The 24,030-nt window shown below is 45.2% G+C and overlaps 1 protein-coding gene across 2 annotated transcripts; it reads right to left on the reverse strand.

Annotated features, from left to right (window-relative positions):
• Positions 1–1,097: 1,097 nt before the first annotated feature.
• On the reverse strand, positions 1,098–22,082 carry STAM2 (signal transducing adaptor molecule 2). Of its 2 annotated transcripts, none has more exons than XM_085067195.1 (14): positions 21,926–22,082; positions 14,295–14,379; positions 12,432–12,507; positions 11,719–11,814; positions 9,781–9,927; positions 8,846–8,915; positions 8,310–8,496; positions 7,561–7,655; positions 7,098–7,177; positions 6,847–6,934; positions 6,397–6,451; positions 5,679–5,832; positions 4,516–4,664; positions 1,098–3,812 (listed from the first exon to the last, which is right to left on the reverse strand). In XM_085067195.1, the coding sequence occupies exons 1-14, from the start codon at positions 21,963–21,965 to the stop codon at positions 3,587–3,589; spliced, it is 1,548 nt and encodes a 515-aa protein (XP_084923321.1). In that variant the 5' UTR covers positions 21,966–22,082; the 3' UTR covers positions 1,098–3,586. The 2 variants fall into 2 exon arrangements, with proteins under 2 accessions (XP_084923321.1, XP_084923320.1); XM_085067194.1 differs by having other exon boundaries at positions 7,098–7,180.
• Between the last annotated feature and the right edge of the window lie 1,948 nt (positions 22,083–24,030).

The raw sequence follows: 24,030 nt of genomic DNA on the forward strand, positions 1-24,030 counted from the left end.
GCACAACCCCAACCCCAGCGCCCTGCCCAGCCCTTCCCACATCCACCAGAACCCACTGGCATCAACTTCCAGCCGTGCAGACCTTCCCTTCCCAGGGCACGGAGGAAAACAGGCTAAATCAGGAGATGATGTGCTGGAAGCGAAAATGTGAGGAAGATTTGGAAGCAGGACCTGGATTTCCTGCTTCCCCCTGCCGAGCTTCACCTCCAGGCACATTACACCTCCCACCGGGCTGAGCAAGAGGAGCAATGTGCACATGTTGGGAGTGATCTCACACCTGCACAGCCAGCTCTGCTCAGGGGCCAACCCAGCAAACATCCTCCTCCCTCGCTCCAGACGCCAAATCCTCTCATTCCCTGGCTGAAAGGAGCAGCCTGGTTTCTCTGTCCAAGATGAATGTGGGTCACCAAGGCTGTGGTCTAAATTGGATTATTTTTACATTCAGTTTCATCAGTAAATCGGCCCTAGGAAGGCACTGCTGGTTAAACATTGATGGTGGGTGGCTGATTTCCCAGGGAAAGGCTCTCTGCACACCCAGTGGATCAGGGTCTCACTCCAGCAAGGCAGAAGGGAAAACAAACCAGCATTTCTCAATAGTTCAGGACATGATTTGGCCTTAAAAAGGTTGACTTTCAGCCTGAAGTGACCCCAAATCAACTCGCTGGGGTCAGCAGCTTCAAAGGGCTGTAAAGAAATGATGAAAAGCAGGGATAAATGTGTAAATGACAATTTTTGGGGTTGTTCTCAGGTACATCAGGCTCCTTGCAGGCATTTTCTAGTCCAGGCAGGATTAAAGCACAGCATTCATCCTGATTTGGGATGAGCCACAATTCTCAGCCACGACTCCACTTTTGCCTCTTTCACAGGGAATTCTCCGGGGTGTGTTTGTTAACAAATGTTACTCATCCCACAGCCACCTCTCAGGGCAAGCAAGGGCACTGCCTGGGAGGTCTGAGAAAAGATGCTCAGATGAAAATAAGGGAAGAAAATCATCTTCATCTCAGGAAAAAATCCCTGAGGGAGGTCACAGCAGTCCCACAAGGCCAGGGACAGCCCCCAGCAACCCCTGCAGCACAATGACCACACAACAACAGCACTCAGGTTTCAACAATCTGATTTTTAACATCATTTCTGGAGCCAATTCGAGAGACAAAGCGTGGGTGACACCAGGTGACAGAGCACAACCCCTCAGCCCACTCTGGGGGGTGACAAACTGAACAGACACAACAGGGCCCCAGCTCACACCAAAGGAAACAGATCTAGTAATGATATTTAACACCCATGGAACAAAGAGATCACAATAAAAGTCTCATTAGAAAGTTGCCCAGGTTCCTATGTTAAGGGATCATATGAAAAAGCAGGAGTTCTCCACCCTGAATTGCTGATAGAAAACAGCAGGTAGAAACCTAAGGTAGAAATCTGGAGTTAGAGAAATCCTTTGGCAGCATGTTCAGTTACAATCAGGCCTTAAAAATAAATATGATCATGTGTAGAAGTATGAAGAGAAACACCAACCCCCTCTAAATACACTGGTTTAATAATAATTAAATTATTTTACACTATCTACAAGTTGCATATCACAGAGTTAGGAATAGAAGAGTTGACAGAAGAACAAATCCTGCTTTTATAAAAGTTCAGGCATGTGTGGAGCTGTGTAGAAAATCTCAGACAAATGAGTATATACATTATTTATACTGAACAATGAACATCATCGGATCACATCTGGCTGGCTCAATTGAAGGTTTCTCTTGGCCCAAAGCTCAGAATCCAATAAAAACACCAATCTCAATTTCCTAACCAACATGGAGAATTTGTAGGTTTAGTTTGACCACAGACCAACCTGGAACAAAGTAAACTCTGACAAATCAAAGCTCCAAACGATAAGAATTTGGAACAGCAGCATTGAAATCATTTCCTCAAAAGACACAAGGAACAAGTTATCAAAATTCTTCAGTATTGCCACGTGTGTTACTTGTACTGAGCTACTTCCAGGGGAAGGATCAAGACAAATCAAAGTCATGTCAAAAGGAAAGACAAAATCCTCCTTCCAACTGCACACATTGCAATAAAAAGTGATTTACAGAGCAGGTGCTGAACACTTTTTGCATGAGCGTGAGGCAGCAAGTGAATGTAAGGTCAAGATAATAATGAAATAAAATGGAAACTAAACGGAGGAGGTGCTGAGTCAAGGGTGGGTTTTGTCACTCAGCAGCCTGGGAGCTCCAATTTGGGATGAAATTTATACACCAAAAATGCTTATTTAGACAACTGGGAGCTTCCTGCTTTTAATTGAGATGTTTTTATCAGTGACTTGTTTCCATTATTTCCCCAAGCCAAGGATTATCACTCACCAGAGGTTGTTAAAAGCAGGATAAATATGACCACGCTCCAGTGAGGAGGTAAATAGGAGGATGAAGCGATTTTTTGCAGCAGTTGAAACAAGAAAAGAAAGCAATCCCACATTCCCAAAGGATAATCCAGCTCATCTGCTCCCTTGTACAAACCCCACCCTTTAAAAAGTGCATCAGGGAAGAAATTCCTGGATTTCTTTTCTCAGCCACCGAGTGCCACACGAGGCAATTCCTCCTCCAGGGATGTGGCTGTGATTTTCCATGTGCCCAAAAGCCCAAACCCCACCCACCAGTGGAATCAAATCCCCCTTTCAGAGTGGTGTGAGAGCTCCTCTGTGGTCAGAGCTGTTTCAGACATGGAAACAGTGGCAGAGGAAGGAAATCCAAGAGAGGCAGATCCCCCTGGTCCCATCGAGAGGATTCCTGTTCCACTCAGCTCCCCTTGCAAAGGGAACAGGGCAGAGCCTCAGTCTTCAGCAGCTTCAAACCTTCTCCAGCCCCCTCCTTTCCCACAAGGAATTTACAATCCTCCTTCACTTCTACATCCATCCAGAAAGGAGAAGTGGGAAGAGATTCTGTGCAAGTTCCTGGCTCAGCACCTTGGATCCACAGAGAGCCCACACAGGCAGCCAGGAGCATCCCGTGCCTGCTCTTCCCAAGGAGCCACCTCTGCCAAGACACCAGGGAATGCTAGGAAAACTTGTTCTCTTCAAAAACACCGCCATTCTCTGCATTTTCCAAAATGTAGAGGCAGCACTGTCAGAAGCCTCTCTTTCTCCTGTTTCCACAGGGATGTGGCCCTCAGTGGCACCATTTCCCCTCCCAGCCAGAGCCAGGGGTCGCTGGGATTCCAAACTGCAGAGATTCCCTAAAGCCACTGGGACAGAAGGATTGCAGAAGACACCAGAGGAGGCAAAGCAACAGAGTCTCAGCATCCTCAAGTTTTCCAGAAACACAGTGAGAAAGAGAATTATTTTGGGACAATCTTTCTGAGATTCACAAGTGGCATTTCCTGAAAGCGCAGAGGGGGAAAAAAAAAGGGACTTGGAGGAATCTGGAATTATTTTAAATCTAGTTCAGGATGCAAATATGCAAATAACCATCAGAGCTGGTGCCTATTTTTACTCTGCATCACCCTAACGCAGCGAGTCGGGTTATTTGGAAGGAAAATGTACTTTGATATCCACGAGAAGGATTCCCAAAGATCCTTAGGTCAGGAGATCATTCCTTAATTCTTAAAGCAGAGGCTGCTGATGGTAATTTGTCTGCTGCTGGAGCAGGGAATGAGCAGGAAGCCCCACGGGATAACCTGGTCCTTGGTTGCTCTGGAAGGCTGCCATGTCCACGGCCATTCCCATCTGGTGCTGGGGGAAGGCAGCTGTGGCAGCAGCTGGCAGGGCGGCGCCGGCGTTGGGGACGTTGGGGACACTCGGGAAGGGCTGAGGCAGTGCAGGATCAGGGCTGCAGGGACACAACACCAAGCTCACTGTGACAGCTCAGGGCCACCTCTGTGCCAAGCACATCTCCCCACAGTGTCAGGCTTCACTCCCAAAACATGCTGGGAGCTTGCAGGATTGATAAATTTGAAAACAACGGGACCAAAGTGGTCGTTTTGGAAGGTATTTCGTGGTTTTGCAGCTATAAAAATATGGTTTTTTACATGCACTCTCTCAAGTTAAATCAGCTCTGGCCTTGCACTTTCCCTCCTGTTACTCTCCCCATGCTAATAAACAGAATTTCCCAGGAATTCATACTTCCCATGCCTGCAAGGTAGCAGGTTTTTATGGCTTTTGCAGGAAAAACCTTTTCATCCTCAAAATTCTTCCAGCAGCTCAATAATTCTACTACTTAATTTTTACTCTTTTTAATTTACTCTTGCTTTTTAACTTAAACTTTCTCCTCCTATTTAATTTTTAATCTTTGGTGCTGGCTGGTTAAAGCTGAGCTCAGGGGTTTCTTTTCCATCTTCCTCTCTTAAAAGCTTCCTGGGAAACCTCCTCATGCAGGACCAGTTTTGTCCAGAATAACGTTGTTATTTATCCCTAGTTTAATAAAATTGCTGTTTTCCTTTCAAAACTGTGTGTCACTAAATACAAACGCCATGAGAAGATGTGAAGTGGCAAAAGTGGCAAATTCCAAGAGGAGGAATTTGCAGGATCCATACCTTAAATAAGCAGCTGGAGGTGGCTGAGTGGCTGCAGAGTTGATGCTCTGAGGCAGAGACCTCACCTGCTCCGGGGCCAAGCTGTACCCTGGGGACATGGAGACTCCCTGCATCATGTAATTCCCACTGGGAGGCTGCACAGGATACGACTGGGAAGAAAAAAATCCAGAAGATTTGGCGTTCAGCACACTTTGGAATTCACTCACCAGAATGTTCTAAGGCTGCAGAGCCAAAGGGAAGCAAAACCTGCAGTTTGCTGTGTTTCTGGTTTAAATAATGCAAGATTCCCTCAAAATTCAGGTGGCACAGGGTTTGGATTTTGGATTTTGGATTGGATTCATGGGGTTTGGATTTGGGATCACAGATGGGCACTGAAGGAACAGGTTTGTCCCAAATAAAGCCAACATTATCCTGCATTTCTGTGCACCAAACAGCAAACTGCACTTGCCTTTTGGCTTAAATTACTTTGTAACCTCCAAATATAATGAATTTTCTGTCGTTACCAGGAGTTAAGGACACAGAATTACTTTTAACTGACATATTTTCAGATCCAGCAGTTGCCATGGCAACTATTCTTTTCCCACTGAACAATTAACATTAAAGTAAAATTCACTTCAAGTAAAAACCCTCATTCTGTGCTTTTTTAAAATCTCTCCTTCCCCTCCATTTTTATTTCTTAAGCCATCATTAGGGACAGTGTAAAACAGTTTGGAGCACAAACACAACGTGTTCAGAACTGATACAAAATGTTCATTTTTCTGAGGGAAAAAGGAGCTAAAAGCAGAGTGTTTCTATATGTAGAAAAACATACACTTGGGATTAATACACAGATATTCCAGTTCACTCCCATCCCCACTATGAGATGAGAAGGGAACATTTCACTTGGAGACTGACATGACTCACAGCAAGAATATCCACCAAGCTGCCTGCAACACACAATTCCAACTGCAGGGAACGAATTACAGAAGGAATCTTTTGGAATTCTCAACAGTGGCCAAGCAAAACCTTCTGTTCTAGTGCATAAATCATAATTTTTCACAAAGGCTATAAAAATCCCCCACCAGCCAATGTCAGATTGCTCGTGGGTTTGCTTCATTTCTTTGCTGGGATTTTTAAAAACAGGGATAAGCAGCAGGGAATTTCCAGCTTGCAGGGATACTGACCTGCATGGAGACAGCAGAGGAGGTGGGTGGGAATTGTGCAGGGTGCTGGAGTTTGGAGTAGGCTGAGTACATGGGGCTCTCATTCATCAGCTTGTTGTAGAGCTCCAGAGCTTCCAGAACCTTCACGTTCAGCTCGGACAACTCGGAATGTTTCCTGGTTCAAAACAAAAGGAGAGGACACTGAGCTGCTGGAACACCTTAGATGGGGAGGAAAGGAGGGTGGATCCATTGAACAGCTTGGAAATTGCAAGAAACAGAAGTCCTTAAAAGGTAAAAGGTCATTTTTTTACCCGTTTATATTGAAAAATTGCTGTTGTGTGGCTGGAAGGAAAGTCCAAGAGCTGCACAGCTATTGCTGCCACCAGACCAGCAATTCCCAGGTGTAGGAATTCCAGGTTCTTTTTACCCTCAAATACCTCCAGGAGTCACAGAATAACAGATAGATTGGGTTGGACAGGACCTTAAAAGTTATCTCAGGCTGGAGAAAGCTCCAGTCAAAAAATGCCAAAATCAAGATCAGAATCATCCATGACGTGTGCAGTAAATTTTGGAGAGCAGCAACTCAAATCTCAGTAAGCTCAATATTTCAGCATCAAAAATAAAGGTTGGGTTGTTACATTTTTCTTGCAGGATTTTCTAGCTTGGGAGATAAAATTACCCCAAAAATATTATTACAACTGCCCAATTTGAAGTAAATCAGTAAATAAATCAGCCTCACCTATCTATCTCTTCTAGTTTTTCATCTATCATTGGGCCCATCTGCTGGCAGATATCTGTGAAGGCAAAGTGTTGAGGCAGTTCATGTCTTGCACAATGAAAAGTTCAAATGCAGCCAAAAATACTTTACCAAGCTCCAGGAACATTAATTGCTTATTTATTTCAGGGTTGGGATTGGTAGATGGATCTTGCAAAGCTCAGGCATTTTACATAGCTGGGAGTTATGCAAATGGCTCTGCTAAACATGGAGCTGGCTTGGAACTATTAAAAAAATTCAAATTATCCCCAGAGCCCCAAACTCCCACGGTGAAATAAGTGTTCTCCAGCACTGTTGGTACAGACCACAGCTCCCCATAGCTTAAAATAAACACAAAGAACTCCCAGCTCAAGCCACAAAAGGTAATTGTGAGAAGAAGTAATAAAAAAAGAGCTCATTTAGTGCTCCAAGTACCTTCTGAGTCGAGGAGATCTGGAGAATCAAGCTTTAAATCCGTGGGATCTATGCTCTGAAGTACCTGCAGTGTTTTATCCATCTTATCCTGAAAGGGGAGGACAAGATGAAGAACTTGGATTTCTCAGCCATGCCAAGATTGGTTTAATATTCAAATAAAAGCTCTTTATAGAAGAAGAATCATCTGCCAACACTCAGCACCAAAAGGATGTAAAAGGCAGCAATATTTTATCTCTAAAGTGGCTCCATACCTCATCAATATAAACTGGCTCAGGCTCTGCTTTCTTAATTTCTTCTGCAGTGTCCTCAGGAACTGAGATTTTATCCACAGCTGCTGAAAGAACAGAGAGGAGTTTCTTTTCTCTCTCTTACTGTGATACCTTCAAACACACATTTGCTCCTTGTTATTCTTCTGTGTGAAAAGGCACTGTGACATTTTAAATGGCAATTTACAGGATTTGTATGGAAGATGTCACTGACAAGGAATTATGGCGAATTGAACCAAATTTCTATAACAGGAAAATGGTAATAACTGAAAAGAGAAACAGAGGCAGAAATTAAAGTGAGCTCTGCCTGATTGCTTGAAACAAGTGCAGGATGGCTCTCAATTCTTTCCTGGGGCTGATAGAAGAAATTATTTTGCTGCTGGGCTAATTAGGAGTTGCAGTGAAGCAAAGTTTCTGAAATAATCCCTCATTTCAGGAGGTAACTCACCTGCCTCAGGCTCCACAGTCAAGTCAGAGGTCACAAAATTCGATGGGAACAGCCCAACTCCTCTGTGGTTCTCCCCTTTCCACCAGTTGGCATCGCTGGGGAAATAAAAAAGGGTTACAGAACTTGGGATGGATAGAGCCAGGCACATATTTGGGGTTTTTTTACTAAAAAAATGGGATTCAGAGATGTGTTTGGGGTTTTTACCAAACCATGTGGTATCTAAAAGAGAGTATTTGCAGGGCTTAGCACAAAGCCAAACACAGGAGCTATGGGGAGGGAGGGGAAGAATAAGAATCAGTGGATCACTCCAAATTACACACAATTCATCAATTCTTTATACTAATTACTTGACAGCCCTTAAAGCTGTATATGTATCTATAGGTGCTGAAAACAATAATTATTTTAGCTATTTTTAATCAGTTTTATTCTTAGCAAACAGCCCTTGATAGCCAGAGCTTTAACAATTGCTGGAATGTGATGCCAATGCATTTTCTTGTGTCACACAACCAATTGAGATTTATCTTCAAAACTACAAATTGGATTAAATACTCGAGGTTCTCCCTGCACCAAAAATGGTTTGAGGTCAAAAACTAGGATTATGGAAAGATAAAAGGAAGAGAAGGGGATGTTGAGGGAGGTCAGAGTGACAACTACATTTCTGTGGGGGGGACAAAAGCAGAGGAAAAATGTGCTACCCTGAGAAAACAACAGGGGTGGAACAAAGTCACCTCCACCTGAGTGTATTGTACCTGTCATCCAAAACAAAAATAATTTCTCCACTTTTAAAGGTGAGCTCATTGTCCTCGACAGCTTCAAAGTCATACAGAGCTCGCACCTTCCTCAGGCTCTGAGGGTTGGCTGGCATTTCTGCAGCTGGGTACAAGGATTTGGTTTCCATTTGCTGCTGCTTCTGCTCTTGCAAAGACAATTCGATAGCTGAGGTTGGGGGAGAGAGAGAAAACAACAAGTTGGTGTTTTATCCCTGGGAGTAAAGGTAGTTTGCTTTCTTAATTCGAGAAAAATGGGATTTATTGCTTGATTTAAATATGGTCTGTGTCTGCTTCTCTAGTATTTAAAGTTAACATTTAAAATGCTGTGTGATGGAGAGGAATGTGCCTTTCCCCAAATCCTCATGGCTGAGGAACAAAAAACCTGGAATGCCACAATTCCCAAGCTGCTGTGCCCTTGACTTCAATTCCATGCAGCAGCAAAGAGCCCAAGCTCCCATTTTCCTGGTTTTTTTTCTGGAGCACAAGTCTAACCCAAGGCTGAGAGAGCAACTCACCTTTAGCTATATCCTCATCTTCTTTGGTTTTACTGGATGAGGAGCCATTCTTAGCAGCATTTGTGGAAGCCTGCAAAGGTGTGAGAAACAGAGGGACTTCAGGTTACAAATGAAAGTGAAAATGAAAATATATATTTTTTAAAAATTAGCATTAAGTTGCTCCTGGGCAGCTGGACTATGGAATCCAGGTGATCTTCTAGAAAGAAAAATCACCACTCTTCAGGTTTTATTTTGTAAAAAACATAAAATAAATAATGAGATTTAATTTAAAGAACTGATTTAAATGAAATAATTATTGTAGCCACATTTATTAAAGTGAGGCTACTCATTTAAATGATCCTTTCCACCTTTATCCTTCTCTCCTCCCTTCCAAACAGAAGATTCTCCAGTTGGGAGCTGCTGATTTCAATCCTCCAAGTCTCCCCAAGAGCACAGTGAAATCACTGCTGGAGTTGTGATTCCCACAAGAAACTGGGATTGGCTGCCAGAGCTCAACTCTTCCATGATTCTGCCATATGTTTTAACACATCCATCAGATTTAGAAGTGAAAACATCTTTGTGGAGGAAGGAGGGATTGTAAAAGTTAAAAAAACTCTCAGTGCTTCATGTAGAGGAAAGTAAACTTTGTGTTAAGAAAATGTAACAGAAATTGTAATGTTAGTTTTTTGTAGTTTTAGTTGTAAATTTAGTTTTTTGATTAATGTGAAAACTTTTACAAGCATCAATAATAAAAGTTAGAAAAAAACCACCTGGGTTTTTTTATTGGCTGTTAGACTGGGCACAATAAAGCCCCAAAAGGGAAAAACAAACCACTCCAAATCCAACTCCTGACATGAACAGATAAGAGCAGGAAGAGGAAATTTGGGACTTTGGGAGATCTGGGGATTTGGGAAAGGAAAGCAGAGCATGGAATCCAATCCCACATCAGCTCTTACCTGGGATCCAGCTGCAGGGAAAGTCACCCCTTCTTCCTTTAGAGACTTGATGGTTGCAGATATTAAGCTACACTGTGGGTCTTTCTGGAATTCTTCTGACCACTCCACCATGAGCGTTTTTAGCTTTTCACACACTTTTGGATGAGCCTGGAAGACAAAATTGGATAAAAAAGGGATGTCTGAGCATCAAAATGAACAGCAAGAGTTGTTACCAAAATTGTTACCAAACCCATTTTACTATGAATATCCTAAATCATTAATAATTGTGTTGATTGAGAAAATTTGGGGAACAAAGTCTAGAATATCTGGCCTTTGAAAAACCCTGATCTGACATTACAGAGAACACACTGAGCTCCCAGAGCACTAATTCTGGACAAATCCAGCCTGCCTACCAAATTTATCCCAAATTTCTGTCTCTCTGTGTTACTCACCCTCCACTTAACCTCAATTTTCTCTTCATTCCTTCCAAGGTGTGTTGTTTTCCACTTCCTAGCCATGTAAGTTGGTCTAACAGAAGCCACTGTCTTTCCCTACAAGAAATCCTACAAGAAATCTTTCCCTACAATCCACCTTCCCTACTTTTTCTCACCTCTAGAGTCTCTCCTCACATGCCAGGAGGAGAAACTGTTTGTCCCAGCTGAGAGAACCTCACAAAAATCTGATCTTTGAGCTCTCCCTGTGTCTCCTTGAACCAGCTTCTCCCTCAAAAATGAATTATCCATAGGGATAGTTTTTTATGCCCAAATTGGCAGCTGAGCTGCAGGGACAGCCTGGTAAAGGAAGGTATTTGCTTGGAGAGGGGGCAAACCAGGATCAGTTCATGCTCTGCCTGGAATTCCTCCCAGATTCTGGCAGTGGAGATTCCCAGTCCAAGGAATCACATCCCTGTGCCTCACGTGGGCTGACCAGGGAGAGCACTGAAGTTTGTGCTCCAAGCTGCACTTAACTCAAAGAAAAAAGGTTTGATAGGCTCAGGAGCAGCACAAAGCCATTTGTCACACTTGACTGAACTCATTTTCTCTCGGAGAAGAGGGCAAAAAGCACAATTTTATTTATTATTCCTCCAAGTGGGCCAGGGCTGGGGCTAAAGGATCAGGATTTCCCAAAACCACAGAAAGTGTGCTCCAAAGCCCATCCCTGGGTGGGATTGCAGGTTTCCTGCACATCCCTGAGTGCTGTCAGGCCCTGAAGGTCAGAGTTGTGCTTTGGGATGAACCCTGGCTAATGGGAACAGAGGGAGCACTTGGAGACCTATTTTTCCTCAGAAAGCCAGAAACACAAGAGCTGTGAACTCATTTTGCTTCCCAGCGATTTTATTACTTTCCTTAATTGCTTTGCTCAGCCTCTGATGATTGCAGGGCTCCTGTGGATCTGAAAACTCCTTTTTAACCCATTAACCAGTTTGGTCTCCAACTGGAGCAGTAATTAGGGGAAAGCTGTTCCTGCTTATTCCATTCCTCACATCCTGATTTAGATCCCAGCAGCAGCTTGACCCCAACCATTTCAGGTTTTTTTTTTAATTTTCTCATTCAACATTCCCAGAATCTCTACAAATTAAAAATGTCATATGAAGAGTTCATCCTTTTCCTTATAAAAATGTCATTTCAGTTCCTCATAGTTTTTCTCTCTCTCTTCAGCCCATGAATTTCCTTCAAGCCTAATAACTCTCTTCAAGAAAAGCTGCACTTACCATGATCAAATTAATGGAGCTTAGGAACAGAGGTTTTAATTACAATTGCTGATGTAATTTTGTAAAAATCTGAAGGATTATCAGCTGTAAGTTCTTTAAGAGATTATTTTTTCATAGTAAAAATTACTCAAATTTCAGTGAAAACACAAACAGCACCAAAACTAGAAAATGTGCATTAACTACAACATTAGCTTGGAGAAATTACCAAAATAATCCTCCCCCAGGATTTAAGGCTCTAAAACAATTACCTTGTTTATTATAGCTCGAGCTTCAGTGGCAAAATCCCGGGAGCACACTTCCAAGTGGAATATCTTCCCACAGTTTGAGACACAGGCTCCTAAAAGCTGACAGCAGAAAGACAGTTGGGAAAATGCAGGACAAGAGCAGAAATAATCCAGAATAAAAGAGTTCAGTATGGCCACTCATCTCCTGAGGTTAATCAAGGTGTTAACCAATTGATCAGGAAATATTTGATTGCTGCATTCCATGAAATCTTTGGGAAATGTGGCAATTTACTCACTGTGAGTGCTTGCAAAGCCACATGGGGAACTCTGTGATTGACTCTCTTCATGATGGCTTTATTAATCAAGATATTAATTAATTGATCAGGAAATATTTGATCGCTGCATTCCATGAAATTTTTGGAAAATGTGGCAATTTACTCACAAAACCACGTGGGGAACTTTGGGATTTACTCTCTTCATGATGGCTTTATTAATCAAGGTATTAATTAATTGATCAGGAAATATTTGATCACTGCATTCCATGAAATTTTTGGGAAATGTGGCAATTTACTCACTGTGAGTACTAGCAAAGCCATGTGGGGAACTTTGTGATTTATTCTCTTCGTGATGGCTTTATTAATTTACTCTCTTCGTGATGGCTTTATTAATTAATTGATCAGTAAATACTTGATTGCTGCATTCCATGAAGTTTTTGGGAAATGTGGCAATTTACTCACTGTGAGAGCTTGCAAAGCCACGTGAGGAACTTTGTGATTGACTCTCTTCATGATGGCTTTAAGGCAATCCTTGGCTCTGCAGAGGAACAAAGAGATGAAGGATAAATGAGAGTGACAGGAGCTGTGCAAGGAATGACCCCAAAGCTCCACCTGACCAAAAATGTCACCTAACCTGAAGCTGGGCAGGGCTGGGCTGACCCAGAGGTTTAACCACTGAACAATTTGTGGGTTGGATGGGAAGAAACTCCCTTTTTTCCCCTGGCACTCTTGTATTCATTGCCAAAGTGCTGACAGGCCAGAAAGGGAAGCAATTGCATTAAGCTTTAAGAGGAAATGGCTTTGAGACAGACAATGAAAGCAATGTCACCATCACCAAGATGATTCAATAAATGGCTGGTTTAGTGGCCACTGGAAAGCTCTCTGTGGATTTCATTCCCAGCTCCTGGATCCCCCTTCCCAGAGCCTGAGGACACAGCGATTTTGTAATTTGTTTCAGCGCAATCTGAGGTGAGGAGAGGATAATAAATGGCATTTTAAATGTTTCTGCTGAGGGGTTTCACACTTTAAATGAGCATTAATGGCTGGCAGGAGATCAGGCACATCAAAGGCTTCATTAACACTGATATTTGGAACCCTGAAAAACATGAAATCCTTAGAAAAAAAGCTGATGCAGCATTTAAAAAAATAATATCGCTGGCAGATCCTTGAGCTGCTGTATTAGCAAAGCCCAGAAAAGCCTCTGTGCCAGAAAAATACACTTTTAGTCCTAATATTTTCATCTTATTTCATATACAAACCATCTAACAAGGTCTACACAGTCATGTTAATCTACATATTTATTTAGGGTAGGCACCAATATTCATTCTTTTCAAGGGCAGAAGGGAGGAAAACTACACAAAATTGAATTAAAACATGCCAGCAGTAGTGGTGTTCAAAATTGAGAATTTAGGATTTTATTTTATACACAAATATATATATATATATATAAAGATTTAATGATTCATTTTATATATTTTTGTATGCATAATTTTAAAAAACCCACTGAATTTTTTTCAACATCTCCTCCTCCAAAATCAGATTTAAAACAGTTCCCTCTACAAAAGCCTCGTGGCACTAAAAAATTTTGATTTTTAATAAAGGACTCAAAGGATACTTTTTAAAATTCAGGACTAAAGATTCCCAGATTGAATAGATTCGCTATTATTCCTTGTGGAAGGAAATTAATGAAAAGCAAACAAAATAACAAAATAATCAAAACCCTAAATTTTCTCAGTGTGGTAGTTTTAAATGTCAAAAACAACTGCTAAAAATTCTAAACTATTTAAGACTTCTGCCTATGCACTAACTGAAGATTAATTCAAATCTTAAAGATTTTATCACCCCAAAACTCAGCAAATACTTTTGGCCATTACAGGATCACTGAAATCCCATTTATGTTCCACTCAGGCTAAGCTGATTCCAAGTGATTTGTGCTTCAATCCCTATTTTTTTCCCCTTTTCTCTCCCATTCTTCCTAACAACCAAACACAGACAAATATCATCAAAATCCCCTAGTCCTTGCCAGGTATTTTTTCTGCACAGAAATGATTTCACTTTCTCCTGCTGGCACAGTCACTTCTCCAAATCCATGCCAGATCATTAAATATGAATAACTTGGTGTGTCGTGCAAAACTCCAGAAAAAAAAAACCGAAAAACTGGAATGCACTCAGCACATCCAAATCAATCCACTCCAAATCCTGCTGGAACATTTCTTTCCAAGAATTTCCAAGCCAACTGGGTGGATTTGTCAGATGGAGCATTTTGGTGACATTTTCTTCTTCCCACCACCGTGGAATTCCATGGAATGCTGAGGCCCAGCTTACCCATTGGGAGTGCTTCCAACTTTGTCACATATATCCATGATAAGGCCCCAGTCCTCACTGGTGTTGTACTCATTTGTGGCTTTTTCTGGAAAGAAAAACAAGCATTATTGAGTGATTTATTCATTTATTCTGGTCAGATTCTATCCATTTAATAGAATGTATCAGTAATTAATATTTCATGGAATCGTGGAATGATTTGGACCTTAAAGCTCATCTCATTCCAACCCTTCAGGGACACTGATTTTAAGGCTTAATGTTATTTATTTCTGCTTTTCTTTAAAAGTTTTATTAGCCAGGTTATTTAAATCCCATGTAAATATTGCAGTTCAAGTTTAAAAACAGCAAATTAAATACTTCACTGCATTTGCTGCTTCAAGATTAAATTTGAACCAACGAAACTCAATTTTATTTTGGCTGCCTCAGCAGAAAGGTTTCCACAAAGGGAACGTGAGCACAGCACCCACCAATGTCCCAAATCCTTTTTGTTACAGATGGAAAAAAAACTGGAAATCTGGAATTTTGGCCATAGTTTATCTTCACAAGCTGGAATACTTCCTTAGAGGAAAGACTGTTTTCAAACCATGTTTCTACAGCACAAACCTTCTTCAAAACTTATCCGAAAAGTTATATTATTGCGAAATTTTCTGTTAAGTCCATCAATATTTTAGGACATTAACAAAAAATCATGGATGTTGTGAAAAATGAATGAGTGCCTGCAATTTTAAATACTTCATAAAAGGGGAGGGAGGGAGGGAGGGAGGGAGGGAGGGAGGGAGGGAGGGAGGAAGGAAGGAAGGAAGGAAGGAAGGAAGGAAGGAAGGAAGGAAGGAAGGAAGGAAGGAAGGAAGGAAGGAAGGAAGGAAGGAAGGAAGGAAGATCAAAGCAGATCAGCCCCTGGAAGTTGCAGATTCCCTGCACACACAATCCCTGAGTACTGAACAACCAAGGAAGGTTTTAATGAGGTGTTTGGTGCACACAGCCTGGGGTTTCCTGGGAAGTTCTGCCAGGAAAAGCTGCTGGTTGAGAGCACGTCTGCATTCCCAGCAGTGGGAATGTTCCCATCCAATCCATGAATCCCTCAGACTCCAGCAGCTGGAGAACAGCCTGGCCATGTGATTCCCCAGCACGGCCTGGGGTGTCCCCTCTGGAATTCCTGGGATGCTTGAGATGCCTTTTTCCAAGAGGCAGCAGGAAGCAGGAAGAGCTGGTGGCAGGACAACAACAAAGCACTGCAGTGCTGCAGCTCCAGGGCTCCTGCAGCTCTCCCAGCCCTCAGGGACTTTGGCAGTGACACTTCTGGCCTCCACAGAAGGCTTGGAAGAGCTTCCCAAGGTTGTGCTGAAGTTTTCCTGAACTCTGAGTGGAAATCATGACCAGCTGTGCCTGCTATGACAGAAATAATCCCAGCTGGTAACTGGAAGGTTTGGTGTTTATAGGCATCACCAGGAAGTTTGCACCACAAAATCCCAGCATCACTGAGGTTGGAAAAGCCATCCAGGATCATGGAGTCCAAGCTGTGCCAAATCTGGCTCGTCCCCAGCCCAGAGCACTGAGTGTCACCTCCAGGAATTCCTTGCACACCTGCAGGGATGGGGAATCCAAACCTCCCTGGGCAATTCCAATCCCTGACCATCCTTTCCATGGGGAAATGCCTGCTGATGTCCACCCTGCCCCTCCCCTGGCCCAGCCTGAGGCTGTTTCCTCTCCTCCTGTCCCTGTTCCCTGGAGCAGATCCCAAATCCCCCCGGCTGTCCCCTCCTGGCAGGAGCTGTGCAGAGCCACAAGGTCCCCCTGATCCCCTTTTCTCCAGCAATTCCCTCATCCCACACTTCCCCATCCCGAGGAAAGCTGAGCTCCCACCACCCTGCACTCACTCCCAGCTCCCAGCCTTCCCCCTCTCCCTGAGGCAGCACATTCCTGCACGGAGCAATGCCAAAGGCCTGCTGGATCCACCCAGCCCTGGGCACAGGGACATCCAAACCCTGTCCTTGTCCAAACCCTCCCGGATCCGGAACCTTCCCTCCCTGCCAGTGGGACAATCTGAGCAGCAGCTGCTTTTCTCCTCAACAGGAACAATTCTGAAGAGTAACTCCTTCCCAGCTGCTGAGACATGGACAGATCAGAAGAAACAGACGTGGGAGGACGCATTTTCCATGATCTTTTCAGCTTGAAGGGAACATAACCTTTAAAAACACGGAATGACTTGTCCTCTGCAGCCCTCCAATTAATGAAGGAACATTAGGCTGAGCTCACTTTTATAGAAATAACGAGAAAAGCAGAATGTGCTGCTAGGGGGGTTTTTATAAAGAATTCAAAGTACAATGGATCACTTTTCCCTGAGCTGATTTGCTGCATGACTGCACGAGAACCCTGCCAATCTGAGAGGGGAGAGTGCTCAGATGAGCAGCTGGGAAGGGGATGAGAATTGTTTGCTGCTCCCACTGCCAAAAAGAGAAATGTTTGTCGAGCTGCTGCTCAAAACACTGTCACAGCTCTTCAAAGACAGGAGGGAATGCTGTGCACTGCGTGGAGTTTTTCAGGATCATCCCTGTGCCACACAGCAGCCAAAACCAAGCTGAATGTCATGGAATCACTCACTGGGAGGGACCTGAAAGCTCATCCCAATCCATCCCTGCCATGGCAGGGACACCTTCACTGTCCCAGGCTGCTCCAGCCTGGCCTTGGACATTCCAGGGATCCAGGGGCAGCCACAGCTTCTCTGGGAATTCCAGCCCAGCCAGGAATTCCCAATTCCCAATCTCCCATCCATCCCTGCCCTCTGGCAGTGGGAAGCCATTCCCTGTGTCCTGTCCCTCCAGCCCTTGTCCCCAGTCCCTCTGCAGCTCTCCTGGAGCTCCTTCAGGCCCTGGCAGGAGCTCTGAGCTCTCCCTGCATCCTTCCCTTCTCCTCTCCCAACCCTCTGAGCCTTTCCAGCTCTCTATCCAGGTTAATTGCATATTTTTTTTTCCTTTTTTAACAAGGAATATGGATTCCTTGTAACACACAGAAATAGAAGAGGGAAGAACCCACTTTGAGCACTGAACCAGGCAAGGTGTGGCAATTCTCAAAGTCTCTCTATTCCCATCTTTCCCAGCTCCTCAGCTCTTCAGTCAAGCTCCACCTCTGCACTGTCTAGCACACATGACCTTCAAACTTCCTAAACATTTTGTTATTTCAGTCCTGAATTCCCTTGGACAGGCTTGCCGAGTAACATCTAGGTTAATAAAACAGAAATATACTGAAATACAACGTTTTTTTCTCCACCTGTGTCACTTGCTATGCAAGAAACAGACAAAATAAGCACTGATTTAGCACCAAAAAAACCCACTACTAAGGCACTTTTAGCACAGAAGGTTTTTGTGCTAAAGCAGTGCTTGTTTGTTTTTTAGGGACTGTGATCACTAAAATCAAAATTTTCTTGACCACGTTGCCCCTGAAGTGAAATAAAACTTTGTCTGCACAGAAGTATTTCAAATTTTATACAAAGCATGTAAGAACTTTCCATCGTGAAAAGGAAATATAAAATAAATAAAGATCTACTCCAAGTGCTTTTTTCCAGCAGGTTAAGCAGAAAGACGTGGATGAAAGGCAGAGATTTAATCCCACACACCTTCATTTGTTGGCCTGGTGTTTGTAGAGCCTAATTAGAGAGTTCCAGCTTGGATTTAATTAGAGATCACGGCCAGGATGACCTGGCACAAGGCAGCCCTACCTGTAATGATCCCTACTTGTGCCACTGTTCTAGTCTAAAAACATGGATTAAAATAGATTAGTAAAATAACTTCTTGCAATATAAGTCCAGTTCACTGAGAAGGCTTTTTGAGATGCAGTTTTTGCATCTTGAACTATGAGTCTGTTTTGACTCATTGAGGCAAATAATCTGAAAATGAAATAATTTCATTTGTCAGTCAAAAAAACAAAAAAACCATTGAAAATACTAGAGAGGAATTAACAGGGATTATATTCCAGAGCCTGGAAACACCAAGATGAAAGTTAACAACTCATAATTTATGTATAATACATAATAAAATATCTTGCATAATATTAAAAAACCAACAACAGTGAGGCTGTGATATATTAAAAAATAATCAAGGCAGGGCTGGGGGAGCAGAGCAAAAATAATCTCAAAAATGAGAAAGAAATGTCATTAAAATGCAGGCTCAGAATTCAGAATTTTAAGCAGTCAAATCAAAGTAAAACCACAGACTGAGGACTGGAAAATATTGTCCTGCAATGCAAGAAGAAATACCCAGAAAAAAAAAAAAGTCCAATTAGCTTTTCCTCAAATATTTGCCAGATTTTTGCCAAAATGTTTAAGACAAGAATGATTACAGACTGAGAAATGAGGGGGAAACACAGTGAATTTTAACAAAAAGCAAAAACATCTCATCAAGGACTAATCTAAAATTATCACAAAAACATTCCATAGGATGCCATGAACAAGTTATTAGCTACAGCTCTTGGATCACTCCACAATTAACACAAAGCACTCTAATGAGGCTGAATTTGTGTCCTGAATGCCCCAAAAATCAGGCTTGAAATTAGTATTAATATATCCTGGCTGATACTGACTGCAGGGGAGGCTCTTCCTGGCAGGTATTATTAATAAAGGGAAAGGAACATAAAAGAAATAGTAATTAGAATAATAAAAGGAAAAATAAATACTAGAAAAATAATAGAAAAATACTAGAAAAATGATAGAAAAATAAATTACAGGAAAATTAAAAAAGGAAATAAAACATAAGGGAAATGGAAGCCCTTGAAGGCTGGATTAGGTAGGGAAAGGAACAGCCAGTAGGACAAAAATCTGAGTTAATAAAAGATTCTCCTGGAAACAAGAGGAGAAGGAGGGAACATTCAGTTCTGGCACAGCAGGACAAAGTGAAGGAGCCCCAAAAGGCAAATCCAATCCTGGAAGGAAACAGGGAATGTTATCATGCACCTTATCAGCAATCCTGCTTCTCTGCACAGCGCTGTGCCACTCAGAGCAGAGCAAACACTTCTGCTCCCTGAGCCTCTCAGCCATCCTGGGGAAGCAGGGCAGGTAAACAAAGGATCCAAGGGAATGAGTGGGGCTGTTCCTGCTCAGGGATGGAGGCTGTGGAAGGGGAAGGACAAAGCTGGGAAAACAGGGAGAGCACGTGGGCTGTGAGCACATCCCGACAGGGAACTGTAAGCTTCCAAAAGTTTTGGGTTCCTGTCAATAAAAGAAGCTACACTCCTCCAGAGCACTACTGCAGAGGGTTATCCCTCTGTGCCCAGAGCAGCCAAGGCACATGGCAAGGCTCTGCTCAGCTCTGGGCAGCTGGAAGCACAGCAGCAAATCCAGCTGTGGCACAGGAAAAGCACATTTCCCACAGGAGTCCCGAGGGAAGAGCAGCTCTGTGTGGGTGCTCTGCAGGAGAGCTGATCTGCCCCACTGCTGTGCCTACAGGAGGCACCAAAATTCCAAAATCACACCATCCACTCGAGAAAATCTGATATTCTGGATGGGCTAATTTATAACAGAATAATGACAGATATTTCCTGGCAAGGGACTCGAAGATTTAGCCCAAATAAGTCAAGTTCCCATTCTGCTGCACTTGTTAGAATTTAATAAGTAATAACTATAAATTATAAATAATTAGTATTCAAATCTTTAATAACAAAATAATTACACTGAGTAAATTTTAAGAAACTGGAAGTGAACAGAGTCTCATTTTTGAAGTTCTGCAGCCTGGAAGTCCTTGAAGTTTTTAGGTTTGTTAAAGAATCCTACAGAGTTCAAAAAAAATCCACTTGTACAAATACATGAGTTTGAGCCACGTGAAAGGAGAGTGTGGCCAAACACACAGCAAGCTGCACCAGGCATTTGCAATTAGAAATAAAATCATAAATAACTAACAAATAAAATAAGAAACCAGCTCAACTTATACTCAAGAAAGCAGAGATTGTGTGGCAACAGGAGCACTCAATCCCTTCCATTTTGGCCATGACAGAAATCCCAGTAATGTTGGATTCTTCTCTTTCCTTCCATCCTAACAAGAAAGCTGAGCCTGCTGTCTCACTTATTGAATTGCTTTTTTTTAAATTGAATTGCTGCCATTCAGCACAGGCGTTGTGTAACAAAAAAGTGCCACAGAGCACGAGTTGAGGAAAGCACAAGTCAGGGCAGAACACAAACCAAAACATCTGAGTCACGTCTTCACCCCAACTCCAGCCAGGTTTTGTAATCACTGAATCACACAATATCCTGAGCTGGAAACCATCCATAAGGATCATCCAGTTCAACTGCTGGCCCTGCAGACACTCCAACCCTCCCATCGGGTGCCTGGGGTGGTTATTGGGAAGCTGGAAGGAATCATCAATGAAAGGATGAAGAGCAGTGACCTTACACCAGCCACAGCTCCCTGAATCTCTGCAAATTCAGCACACCCTGCGAAGGGCAGGAGGCACAGAGACACCTCAGATGTGCTAGAAAAGCTGTGAAACTTCAGGAGTCAGAGCAAAACAGCATCCAAAACATTCCCTGACACTGCTGAGGAAACCATGAGGTGGAGAGGGACCCACTGACCTGTTTCCGTGCCAGGATGTGTCAGGAGCAGCAGTGCCCTGGGGCACACCACCCTGACAGGAGGAATCCCAGGAGCATTCGGGCTGGAAAAGGTCTCCAAGAGCATGGAGTCCCAGCTGTGCCCAATGCCCACCTTGTCCCCAGCCCAGAGCACTGAGTGTCACAGCCTTGGACACCTGCAGGGATGGGGAATCCAAACTTTCCTGGGCAATTCCAATCCCTGACCATCCTTTCCATGCGGAAATTCCTGCTGATGTCCAATCTGCCCCTCCCCTGCCCAGCCTGAGGCTATTTCCTCTCCTCCTGTCCCTGTTCCCTGGGAACACAGCCTGACCCCCCGGCTGTCCCCTCCTGTCAGCAGCTGTGCAGAGCCACAAGGTCCTCCTGATCCCTCTTCTCCAGGCTGAGCTCTTTCCCAGCTCCCTCAGCCACTCCTGGGGCTCCAGACCCTTCCCAGCCTTGCTCCAGCCTCTCAGTGTCCCTCCTGTCTGACCGCAGCGCTGGAAGTGTCCCGGCAGTGCCAGCACACGGACACAGTGTCACACCAGGGCTGTCACACCGGGGCTGTGTCACAGCACGGCTGGCACAGCCCAGGGCCCATCGGCCTCCTGCCCAGCCGCTGTCACCAGCACCTCCCAAGGCCTTGTCCAGCTGTCCAGCCTCTCCTCCCAGCCCGGAGTGTCCCGTGCGGTTGGTGTGACAAGTGCAGGACGCGGCAATGGCCTTGTCGCCTGTCACCCCGCGGTGATCACGGGGATCCATCCCGCCCGGCTCCCCGTGCGGAGCCTCCCTGCCCTCAGCGCAGCACATCCACCGAGCGGGGAGCCTGCCAGCGACACTCCATCCGCTCCTCCCGGTCATCCATCGATACCCAACAGCACTGCCCAGCGCTGAGCCCGGGGATACAGCGGGGAGAGCAGGGCAAGAACGAGAGGAAGAACGAGGAGGAAGAGGAGAAGGAAAAAACGAGGAAGGGAAGGAAGAGGAGAAAGAGCAGGAAGCAGAGAGCCGCGGGACAAGAGGCCGCCCCGCCGGCCCCGGGCCGGGCCCAGCCGCCGCCCGCCAGCCCGCCGCTCACCCACGTCCTGCTCGAAGGGGTTGGGGGCGAAGAGCGGCATGTCGGCCGCGCGGTGCCGCCGCTGCTCCCCTCACACCGACACACCGGCCGAGCCGCCGCGCCGCCCCGCCTCGGCCCGCCTCAGCGCGCGGGGCTGCCCGCCGCGCCGCACCGCCCTGCGCAGGGAGTTCCGCGGCCGCGCCGCCGCCCACCGCCGGGATAAGGGGCCGGGCGCGGTCACACCGAAACCGCCCGGCGGGGCGCGGGGCAGCGGGGCTGGCGGCGGCACCGGGAGCGCGGCGGCGGCGGCAGGCGCTGAGCGGGACAGCCCGGCGGCGCGGGGGCCTCGCGGGGGCGGGGCCGGCGGGGAGGCGGGAACGCTGCTGTCGCCCGTGACGTCACGACGGCGCCGTGACGTCAGGCGCCGCCATGTTGAGGCGGTGGCTGAGGGGCTGGGTTAGTGTCCCCATGGAGTCACATCGCCCCGGGCTGTGCTGAGGGGCTGAGGGGCTGAGGGGCTGGGTTGTGTTGGGTGTGGGTGGGTGGGGGTGGGTGTGTTGGGTGGGGTGTGCTGAGGGGCTGAGGGGCTGAGGGGCTGAGGGGCTGGGTCAGTGTGCCCATGGAGCCACATCGCTCCGGGCTGTGCTGAGGGGCTGGGTCAGTGTCCCCATGGAGCCACCATCGCTGGGTCAGTGTCCCCATGGAGTCACATCGCTCCGGGCTGTCCCGGTTGGAACGAAAATTACGGCTGTCCGAGGGCACAAAGCGCGGTGTCTCCGTGGGTGTGAGGGGCAGAGGGCGGCCGTGGCTGAGGGGACGGCTGTGGCTGAGGGGATGGCTGTGGCTGAGAGGATGGCAGCATAAGGTATGAGGGGCAGTTCGTCCTGACGGCTCACGAGCGATGGTTAAAAGATGAAATAAAAATAGTTAACATTTCGAAATAGCGGACAGTTTGCCCAAAAGGCTACAGGGAATGAGAAGGGGGTTGTAAAACGGTATTCCGTTATTGTTGTAAAACTTGGAACATGTACAAATTTTCTTCAGGAGAGATGTTCTTTGATCTTTGTAACATTAAGGACATAGGCTTTTCCTAGCGGGATTTGCCATACAATCTCAATTCTAGGGGAGGTTAACAGAGTTCGGGCAGAAGGATTTCCACTGCTAGTGGATACAGGCAATGCAGAATCTACTGGCCACTGAGACATCTGGCAGAACCACCGGGATACGGAATAAACCAATAAACCCAAATTAGCAATTGTGGTTAAACCGGCTCTGACTGGGTAAAAGGGAATTGTGGCAAGGGGTGATTGCAACCACCGAGCCAAGGAACTGCCCGACCCCAGAGAGGAGAAGGACTGGGCATGTGATTAATCAGCATGAGAAACGAGAGAATCATTAACCAACAGAAGAGAGAACGCTAATTAATGAGAACTGACCCAAGAGATGGGGGATGAGGGGTCCTGGTGGGATGGGATGGTGGCAGATGGGGACATTTTTGGGGCCATTCCATGGGGAACGTGGCTCTGGGAGGGAGGGATGGCTCAGCGACACTACAGGTTTTTGGGATGTGGCTGAAGGGGATGTGACTCATTTTGAGGAGGAAAAGCCCCCCAAAAATCCCCTTTCTGGGCACACCTGAGCACCACCTGTCCCTGTCCCCGCTGTGGGACCAGCAGGAGCTCCAAGTCCTCCTTCCTGTGAGGAATAATGTTCTCCAGATGAACTGAGTGAGTCAGAATTTGGTACCCAGCACTCGTGCCTTTGCAAGATGCACAGTCATCCCTCTCAGAGCGAGCACCACTCACCATCCCGCTGGAGTCACTGCATTACTCACAGCCTATTTTGGAGTTATTCCCAAAGAACTCTGCAAAAGTGAGGCACGGCAGCAGCACGGTGCCTGATTCCGGGAGAAAGGCAGGAATTTGGCAAGAACTGGAATGAGATGACCTGTAGTGTTCATTCCAAACCATTGTGAGATTTCTGGAAGCTTCCGGGATGAGTCAGTGATATTTCCCTGCCCACTCACCTCAAATTTCAGGGGTCACATTCCTTTCCTCAGCTGTAATACCAAACTGTAACACTTACAGATACCCAAGTTTCACTTGCATGTGTGAAAAAAATATTTT

Source organism: Lichenostomus cassidix, chromosome 7 (assembly GCF_008360975.1).
Source record: "Lichenostomus cassidix isolate B80296 chromosome 7, HeHo_3.0, whole genome shotgun sequence".
NCBI classification, from domain to species: Eukaryota; Metazoa; Chordata; class Aves; order Passeriformes; family Meliphagidae; genus Lichenostomus; species Lichenostomus cassidix.

Bases quoted from the DNA above. Each gene is read 5' to 3' on its own strand.
- STAM2 (XM_085067194.1), bottom strand. From the start codon at position 21,965: ATGCCGCTCTTCGCCCCCAACCCCTTCGAGCAGGACGTGG. The intron at 8,497-8,845 runs GTGAGTTGCTCT...CCCCAACCTCAG, and splicing joins AGATGAGGATATAGCTAAAG to CTATCGAATTGTCTTTGCAA. The intron at 3,813-4,515 runs GTATGGATCCTG...GTGTCCCTGCAG, and splicing joins CCTCCAGCTGCTTATTTAAG to CCCTGATCCTGCACTGCCTC.